This window comes from Ixodes scapularis, unplaced genomic scaffold, assembly GCF_016920785.2.
Source record: "Ixodes scapularis isolate PalLabHiFi unplaced genomic scaffold, ASM1692078v2 PGA_scaffold5__190_contigs__length_132052651, whole genome shotgun sequence".
Classification (NCBI taxonomy): domain Eukaryota; kingdom Metazoa; phylum Arthropoda; class Arachnida; order Ixodida; family Ixodidae; genus Ixodes; species Ixodes scapularis.
The window spans coordinates 130,942,137-130,951,993 of NW_024609880.1; the positions used below are offsets into that span (position 1 = coordinate 130,942,137).

General features: G+C 48.6%; 1 protein-coding gene across 1 annotated transcript; it reads right to left on the reverse strand.

The window, feature by feature from the left end:
- Window positions 1–7,641: 7,641 nt before the first annotated feature.
- LOC8026643 (neprilysin-2-like) lies at window positions 7,642–9,438 on the reverse strand. Its single transcript, XM_040215718.1, has one exon. It carries the CDS (start codon window positions 9,436–9,438, stop codon window positions 7,642–7,644), a length of 1,797 nt encoding a protein of 598 aa, XP_040071652.1.
- Between the last annotated feature and the right edge of the window lie 419 nt (window positions 9,439–9,857).

Below are 9,857 nucleotides of genomic sequence, written 5' to 3' on the forward strand. Positions count from 1 at the left end.
CCGTGACATCCACTTGCTCGTCGAAACGGACCTCCTTCACGTCGAACATGCGGCCAGATTCGTGAAACAGTTTTCTCTTCGTTATATTGGCACCACGGAAGAAGCTTTCTGGATTCGTAACCGCCTTAAACCCCGTCGTAATCACACCGGGAGCACTGTCCGCTGTGCTGCTATCGCCATTGCTACCCCCCGATGATTCTGCACCGGCTACAGAAGAAGCTTTCCGGATTCGTAGTCGCCCACTGTCCTCTGTGCTGTTCGTTGCTAGTACTTCGCGATGATTCTGAGCCGGCGGCACCGGCTTCCGAAGGAACTTTCCGAACTCGTAACTGCCTTAAATTCCGCCGTAATCACGACGGGGACACTGTCCGCCGTGCTGTTCGTCGCCATTGCTGCCCGATGCTCCTGCGGCGGCTACCGCCAGGTCGCGGCGAACAATAGGCGACCGCCGCGACACGGCCGGCTTGCTCGCTTCCTATTGAAAATTCCATCAAGATACGCAATTTGGGACACTGACTGCCAGTCAGCAGCCTTGGTGGAACGTGATGGACCATCAGACGTCATCTGATGGTCCATCAGATGACGTCTGACTGCCACCGCCACGGGAATTTCATCAACAAGGGCAGCATTTATATAAGAGTAAAGCTATACGCACTCATAAATATCGCCAAATGCCTCCATAAAACTAAATGTTCGAGAAAAAAAAAAAAGAAAAAAAAAAGCAAGACCACCGCGGATCCAACCCGCGACCACTTGCGTACAAATCGGACACCTTAACCCCTATGCTATGCCACCGCTTTGAAAACTCGATTTGACCGTTCGTTTTATACGAGATGCTTCGGCTGCAAATGCAGTTAAGCCTTCAGCATGTTATGAAAAGCACTCGTAACTTCCTACAGAATCGCAGTGCCCAGCCCACAACCCTACAGAATCGCGGTGCCCGTTTTATATTTATTAACTATCATAGCACATCTAGTGTCTCAACTATGAAAACTAATTTATCACTTCCTGCTCTTTCATTACGCCGAAAAATATCTCGTTTGTGTCTTTTTTATAAAATTTATCATTACAATACTTCGCTAAAAAACAAACTAATGTTAAATCCTGTTTTCATCTCGCCGCGCGTAGATCATCAATTTAAAGTCGGAATTCCTCATTGCATTACCTCAGCCTATTATAACTCTTTTATTCCAAGGACATCTTCAGAGTGGAATCGCCTTCCCGCGCAATTAGTAAACATACCGTCCTATAAAAGTGCGTTGACAGGATGGATGGATGGATGGATGAATCCGGCTGAGCCCTTTAGATCGGGCGGTAGCTAACGCCAGCCAGTTTCTTCTAACATTTAAGCTTAGATTATTTAAATGTGAAAACTCTACTCAGTCCGCACTGAAAAGAAAGTGAAACTATAAAACCCCCTTGCCATTAGTTAATAAGAAAATACCTAGTTTTCTCTCGCTTTCTGCCACCATTGACTTAATCTTCGCTTGTCTTCACTGTCTTGAAAGAAGCACAGACAGGGGCGGATCCAGACCTCCATTTTAGGGGGGGCGGTTCCTCGGTGTAAAACGGCGGGGGGGGGGGGGGGGGGGGGGAAGTGTTTATATTTTTTGTGGAGTTATCGTTTTTACTAAACTCTGATAACATAATATAGATCTTGAGAGCTTTTGTATCGGTTTACCTGTCGGGGATGAAGTCTTAGAATTAAAACCTTTCGGGTGACCACGCTAGAGGTAAGTATCTAGAAAATTGTGGTGGCACTATCCTTTCTGAACACCATAACGCAAGGAATTTTGCAGTTCATAGGAAACGGGATTACTCCATTCGCGTGGCAGCGCGCTAGAAATAGAAAAAGAAGTTTAACTACTGGGGATGAATGTTTGGTGCTATAGCGGCTGTGACAATTGCAGACAGTGTAACTTGATGGCTCAGATATCCCCGGCGGGGCTACAATTTTTGGGCTCCTTTTGCTTGAATATTTATATATTCTCGTTACACACTCAGAGCATGTACGGAGAGCCAACCTTTGCCAACTACACGGAGGAAGCTTATGCAGCTAATGACTATGCGAAAAACGTTTTAACCTAAAACTCGGCTGTTTTTTGAGATTAAGCTTGGCGTAGTAGTTAGAACTTTATATCCAGTGCCAAAATGCAGAACGTGGTTTTAAAACACACTTTTCATTGTCGCCGGTTGCTTCAATGGAGCGTGTACGTTGCAAACAAGCGACAAAAATGGCCCGGCGGCTTCGACGCTGCTCGCGGCGTCAAAACACTGTTGACGCAGCGAGCGAAACGAACGCAGCCACGCAAGTTCGTTGGTTGTTCGCCGTATATTTGGAATGCCCAGAGCGAAGCACATGCGGCATTGCCAACCCAAACTCGTGTTTTCGCGTGTTCTGGATGCAACTCGAGAGAACGAAAGCGAATAATTGTTGAATATTTTTGACAGGATGTTGCAGTTCGGCAACTATAACTTTTGAACTTAGACAAGACCTTAATCTACCAATGGATCCTTCCAAATTATATTCAATTGCATTTCGTCTGGATATTTTCTGTCACAAGGGAACACTTACTTGTTTCTGGTTAGTTAGCTCATTCGTCAGGGTCGAGAGGAAAGGTGCAGAGATATGATGGGGCAGAGCGGTTGTCCGGTCGGCGAATCTCAACTGGGCTAAAGGCCGATCACGACTGCAGCATGGATGTTTGGGAGTCAGTGTTCACTCGAACGGGCACAGGCACTGTCTATTTAATTTGTGTATAGTCGCATCTTTGAAAGGGCTCGTTTTCCCCAAGTCCCTAGGTAGGGAATTCGAAGCCGCAGTTGCAAACCAGCAAGTCCCGCCTTTGTTCCGTTCGACACACACATATTCGCTCCTGCAAAGCCGCGCGAAAGCTCTGCCGTCAATCCACAGAAGCCGCGTTTAACTCGAAAAGTAAAGACGGCGCCAAGGGGGGACAAGGGGTAGCGGGCGCCTTTCCTAAAATATGTGCCGCCACCCTAAGTTGAAACGGCATTGTATACAAATAAATGCCTACGGCGTCAACTTGAGGACCCCGTGTAAGCAGCCTCCAGCCTTTAGAGTGCTCGTACCGTTTATCTTTCTTTTATTAGCTTCCCGCCACGAGAGGTCGTACCGCAGGCAGTATGAAGCCCATTCAGCCCATTAGAGCAAACATCTCCCCCTTCTGGCGCTCGTCGGCTTCTTTCTGTATTCCGCTCTGCGGCGCTGATCCTCAGTGAGGGATGGAGGCGAGGACGAAAGCGGACTCATGTTTAAGCCAAGGTCGTGGGGAAGTCCGGAGCGTCTTCAGGAGAAGCTCAGACCCAGACTACACTGTACCCAGAGCATTTGCTTCCTCTCTCAGTTGAGAAGAAAAGCAGTTGGTCTCCTGGTTGTACAAGCTGCATCCTTCCCCCCCTGGAACGTCTCCTCCTGGTACGTCCCCTCCGCACTTCCCTTAGCAATGAGCACACCATGCCAATAGATACCTTTAGTGAGCCCGTGGGCGACAGCATCTCAAAGCAAGCCAAAAAAGACATGCCAAAGGACAAGCCCAGAACCACGAAGAAACCATCGAACGAAAAGGGATGAAAAGGCGGCCGCTAGAGAGGAAGGATAATCCGCTGTGTATAGGATCGTACCCTTGAGGAAGGCTGCTTGGCGTCTGCGTTTGGGAGCTTTCAGGGCACAAATTTTTCGCAGACAACCTCCAAAGAGAGAGAGGAAGACAGAGATAGAGAGAGAGAGAAAGGGGACTAGATATGCTGAAGGTATCTTCCCCCCGTGCTCGACGTGCTGGCCTTGTTTGGATGTGCCTGCAGTCGAGGACCCTGATATTTGGTGCGCCTCCCCACTGTCTCTCCACTTCAAAACTCCTGGCGCCGTCCCTGTCGGGAAGACGTACCGTGACCTTGACGGAGATAAACCCCACTTTGGAAGCGCCCAGCAGGCGCGTCCACCCACCGCTGTTTTAATCTTTTTTGTCTCTCGCGTCGATTGCTTACGTTTTTTCTTCGAGCTGACGAAGAACCCCGGGGAGGGGGGGGGGGGTTGCCTGGTGAGGCGCTTGGGGGGGGGGGGGGGCGATCGCCCCCACCACCCCCCCTTGGATCCGCCACTGAGCACAGAGGAGGAGAGTCATGTAACGGGCGTTCCGCTGCGGCGAGACGCCGAAACACTTCTCCCGAGCGATGGAATGTCCGCCATGTTTCGAGTCCTAGCCGCTGCAAAAGCTGTGCTCTGAGTACCAGGTTCCCCTAAAACACCTTCATGTTTTAAAAGTAGCGCGAGGTGCGTCGATGCACGAGGCACGTGCAACTTGCAGTCCTTGGGAAGATCATGGCGGCACAATGCAGTACTGAGTACACTGTAGCACTGACCTAGATTTCAGACGCCATGTTCTTCTCAGAAGTGGAGCGCGGCACGTACAGAGCGCGACACTGTTAGCGCGAACAAGCGATCGCCGGTTTTTCCAGTTTTTCTCTTTGAAACCAAGGGATTTCATCCAAGTTATTATTGCTACATAAAGAGCTCATTTAGTTCTATAATGTAAGCGATACAATTTCGTGCTTGCTAATACTCTTTAGAAGTAAAATGCGAAAATGCGCCGATGTCGTGTTCGCGCTAACAGTGTCGCGATGTGTACCTCGAGCATTTCTACAACAATGAATGGCGCCACTTTTCCCAGGATAGAGGGGCTTTCGGTTCCTCGAGAAATGCTCTCTGGTACCAGATCCTCGCGCTCTAAATCTGCGACCGGGCATTCTATGGCTTCGTCGTCGAACTACCAGGCTTTGTGAGTATAGGGGAGGCTATGGTTGTACACAGCAGAGCTGGAGAGGCAACTACTGACGTCTGGACTGAGTTTCAAACTTTGACGGATTGAAAACGGATGTGTTACACACTGGGCTCCATCGGGTTTGGCGATACCCAGATGATTTAACGAACACAAGACAATGTGTTGTAATGTTACATAACACCCCACAACATTGAGAACGTCGGCAGAGAATGTTTTCATTCTGTTATGCCTAGGCCGTATACTTTCCTGTTTTAACCGAAAATCACCGATAAACATCCGCCGGTGTTGAAAATAAAAAAAAAGAGTTAAAACGGAAAAAAATACAGTTTAAGTGGCAGTTATTTTTGTTTTCACTAGAAAAGTTTTGTGTTGACGTTCGTCAAAATTGTTCTAAAAAAAAAGTACGGTCGTAGTTTTAGGTTTTTCGGTGTCTCTTAGTAATCGATAAGTGCTCTGGATATGTTTTTTTTTTCTGTCAGAGCTGGTTACTCTCACCTTCAGCTTATGTCCCCAAACGTTTGCCTTCATTGCGCCCCTTAGTAGATTGCCCGTTGAAGGTTGCTCTCCTTTCTGGACCCTAGTTGGGTGGTGGGAAGTGTCTCTCATATTGCCAGGGTCAAAGCGTGTCTAGAAGCTGCATTACCAGACTGGCCAGTAATCTCCCAAGCCCCTTTGGGCATTTTAGCGCGCATTCTGGAAATTGCGCGTTATCAATAGGAAGAAAGGGGTGGGAATGGCAGATCTAAGCCTTGGGATGTATGCATGCATATATTACAATAATGAAGTGCGAAGAACACTGTGTATCAGATGTAAACAGAAGTTGAACCGTTTCACCTCTTGCTTGTTCAGTTCAGTTCAGTTCAGTTCAGTTCAGTTCAGTTCAGTTATATTACCTCCGAGGTGCTCAGGAGAGCACTCTAGGTGAGGGGGCAAGTATCTACAATAAAGTCCACAACAATAAAACGAAAAGCAGAACTAAAAAAATAACACTGCACACCCTCTACAAAAATAAATCACACATTTCCCGGAATTTTTTTTACTATTCTTATATATATATATATATATATATATATATTAGTTTTGTTGACAATTAGTTCCAGTCGGCAATGGCAAGAGAGAGTGGAGAGTTTCGAAATTCGTTTGTTCTGAAAAAGGGTGGCTGATTTCTTAGGGCAGCGGTTCTCAAGCATCAGTGATTCGCGGACCCTATGGGAATCGGCGGATATGATGGAGGACCCTCTTCGTAGTGAGGGGAAGGAAAAGGCTATGGTTTAAGTACAAAAGTGATTTAATAAATGAATATAACTGAGGGCTAGTGTGAAGTAGGCTTCTGTTATTGACATATACACGAGAAAACTCACCCGAAAATTGGAACGTTTCTTCTCAATCGGAAAAAAGGAAACTTTTATTGCTGGGCTTGACTGACGAAGCAGGGCTTCGCGGACCCCCATTTGAGAACCACTGTGTCTTAGGCGATGATCAAGGCGCTTGGAAATGAAAGATGGCTTCTGGAGATGTGAGCTGCGAAACTCGGATGATAAATAGTAAATGCCATGAAAGAAAACAAGACGGACAATTCTACTTCTATGGGTTAGGCTTTTGTTTTTGTTTTAGCAGCTGTGACCCTTGAGGTGTAGTCATGAGTAATGTAACGTGATGCTTCATTTTCCACCGATTCGAGCTTGTTGATAAGATATGCTTGATGAGGACTGCATGCAGATGGTGTTAGCGTATTCTAGTTTTGATCTGACGAATGCTTTATATGCGGTCAGTTTTACGGTCTTTGATGAGCGAAAAAGATTACGTTTAATGTATCCGAGTGCTTTGCACGCACTGGACATGTTGTTATTCATGTGATCATTCCAAGTGAGGTCCTCTGAAAATGTGACCCTTAGGTACTTGTAAGTTCTAACTTGCTCGATGTCTGCGTGGCCGAGTGTATAATTTCTTAGTGACGGAGAGGGTCAGCTGGCAAATGATACACATTTAGTTTTATCTGTATTTGTGTTTAGTTGCCATGTGTTGCACTAAAGTGAAATTATGTTCAGATCCTAATATAATGCTTGATCATCCGGGTTAGTGATGCGACGATAAACAACACAGTCATCCATAAGGAGTCTTATGTGGAATGATAAGTTGAGTTGGAGGTCGGTAATATATACTAGAAATAAAAATTCGGCAGACACACTTAACACAGCTTATGTGTAGGAATGCGAAAGCATTCCTACAGGCAGCACAGCGGTTCATTGGGCGGACAGGTGCGGGACCCGGTTCCGATAGGCGATTTCGCCATAGAGATCTGAACTTTTCAGAAGTTGTGCTAGTCAAAGTAAACACAGATGGTAAAAGCTGCCGCCGATTCGAAGGCTTCAGCTATGTTCATTCTTCTGTTCATCTATCCATTGGGGGTTTGCGGGGGCCGTGGCGGAGTTGACAGATATAATGTAACAGGAGTAGCTGGTTCACGGCATTGCGGGTGTCAAGCCTGCTTGTTATTGCGTTTTAAACTGGCACGGCAGCGATAAGCCAGAGACTCCGGCTCGACACTGTAATTGATTCTATTTTATTCAGGTAAAGAAAGAAAATCAGAGAGACAGACTGACTGCTCTGGGTGAGGCAGGGGCATCAAAAATGTTATAGATATTCGACGTCTCGATGTGGAGTATATATCCAGCAGCTCCTGCTCGCTTTGAAATAGAAGGGGGCTTTGCACCGATGGGCATTCGTGCAATTATTGGGACGTGTTGTACGCTAGAGACACCCAGGATATGGTGAACAAATTAAGCATCACGTACACGTCGCTTTAGAATATTTTTACTAAATTCTCTTCACGGTGGTCTTATAGATGGCAAACTCGCCTGGGGTTCATATAGGAGCCTCGACGGCACCCAAATGCTTCGGCAAACGGTCTGAAGTTTCTCAGTGGGCCATTCACGGTGAATGGTGCGGGGGACCTGACTCCGTGGTGCATCCTTTGGTGGAAGTAGGCGTCATCGTAGCCCTCACAACGGCCCAGGGCGTACTCGATGAAGAACAGCTGATCCGTATTGTACCCTGGCACGCCAGGAAGACGCAAGTTCTTGCTTCCGCCGGCGACGCTCTGCTGAAACACGCGCAGAGCCGCTGGAAGTGCCAGCAGGTAGATGGCATCATCGTGGCTCGCGGCTTCGCTAGAGGGACGGTCTCGGTAGTACTGCCTCTGTAGACAGTTCCCGAGCAGTTCCAGCCTGAGGTGGACGGCGGGGAATTTGGACTTGTGCAGGAATGCCATATCAGTGAAGTGCTCTATCACTGCAGCTACCAGGCGAACGCCGAGACGGGACGAGTGATGCACTTGGAAGGCGTCTCCGGTTTGATTGGTCACCACAGAGGCGATGGGGACGACGATGATGCCCTCGTCCACGCTGCACCACGGATCCTCGTCGAAGACGCTCCCTTTCCAGAGTGTCTTGAAGCTGCCGTGGGTGAGCCTCCTCAGGGCATTGCCCTTTTGGGCTTCTAGTATTTCGTTCCAGGAGATGAGTTCGGAATCTTCTGCGCTTTCAAAGATGAGTTTGCTAAAGTCCATGCGGGACCGTGTTCGTTTGAGCCATTGTGGAATAAATATTTGTTTTCGTAAATTGAAAATGTCGTTTCTAAATTTGGCGGTCAACTGAGGCGTAATATTGAGGTGCCCGATGTGATGAATCGCCTCGTTCATGGCGTTCTCTACCATTCCTTCGATAGATTCGGTCAGCTGGTGTCTGTTTCTCAAGAACGCATTCCAATAAATGTAAGCATAAAGTTCTGGCATACGTTGCGTCAATATCCTCAGACAGCGAAGGTCTGCGGCGTCCTTCTTTGAATCTCCGTCTGCCCAGCCCGGGAGTCGGGACCCCGCTATAGCCGCAACTTCTGGAAAGTCCTGGAAGTTCAGGAAGAGGGCGTAGCGAACGTACATTCTGAATCCTAGGTAATTGAGTAGGTTAGAAGTCCCAAAGACCTCAAAGATCTTGAGCAGCTGTCGTTGGAAAGAGCCTCCCTTGGTAAGGACCGGAGTGTCCTTGCGAATCCTTGTTACCCCTTTGAAAACGGTGGACAGGAAAACGGTCCAGTTCCAGTGCCGAGAGTGTTGGAGTTGGGAGACCGACATTCGAACGTAGTTCTTGGTCTTTTTTCGCTGTCCTGCAAGAGCCACCAGTGCCTGTTCTAGCTTGAGTAGCTGTGGGAGTGCGCGCAGTCCGGTGAGCCGTTCGACAGCAGAGAGGAACCACTCGTCGTGCACGTCGCGCATCTTGACGAAGCCTCGAAACAAAGTTTCCGGAGGGTCTATCTGGATTATCAAGCGACTTTTTGAACCGCTCCTTTCCTTCTCCACCTTGACATCCACAAATGCTGCAATTGAAGAAGACCGTAGCACGTGAGCCGCCCTAGTGGCGACGTCTAGCGCAACATCGCTCCGGAAAGGAAATCCGTCCAGGCCGTGGTTCTTGAGAATGTTTCTGAAGACGTCGTGGGAGCGGCGTTCTCCGGTTTCTCTCCGACACGCTTCCCAGAGCTTCAGTGGCCATTTAAGAGAGCCGTCGTCCGATCCGGTGCGGAGCTCGGATACCAGCAGGTGCTCGAGGTTGCGACGATGAAGCTCGGCTTCGGACATAACGGCCTGCCCCAGCGCGAGAGGGTGCTTCTGCAGCCAGCCTTCGCACACGTGCCGGTAGAAGTCGCTACATGGCCCCACCGCCTTGGTCACCGAGGAGAGAAGCTGCCCTGCCAGCTCGCTACAGCCGGCGCCGTGACAATATTTTGGCGGGCCAGCGCTTGGTGTTTCTGTCTTGCTGGTTTCCTTCGGCGTTATGAGACGTTCGTCAAGGGTGGACAGGTACGGCGGACGGCGCTGCGGTTGCTCATGGTGGCGCCTGTGCTTGGCCTTCTTTTTGAACCTTGAAAGGGCCCTTGTTAACCAATCTGTGCTTGTGGCACCCGCCTTCCCCGCCGGGTCCCTTACAGTTGTAGAACGATGTCTCGGGGGAACCAGGCGCGTTTCGGCGAAGTCAAAGTGGAAGAAAAGGAGAAATA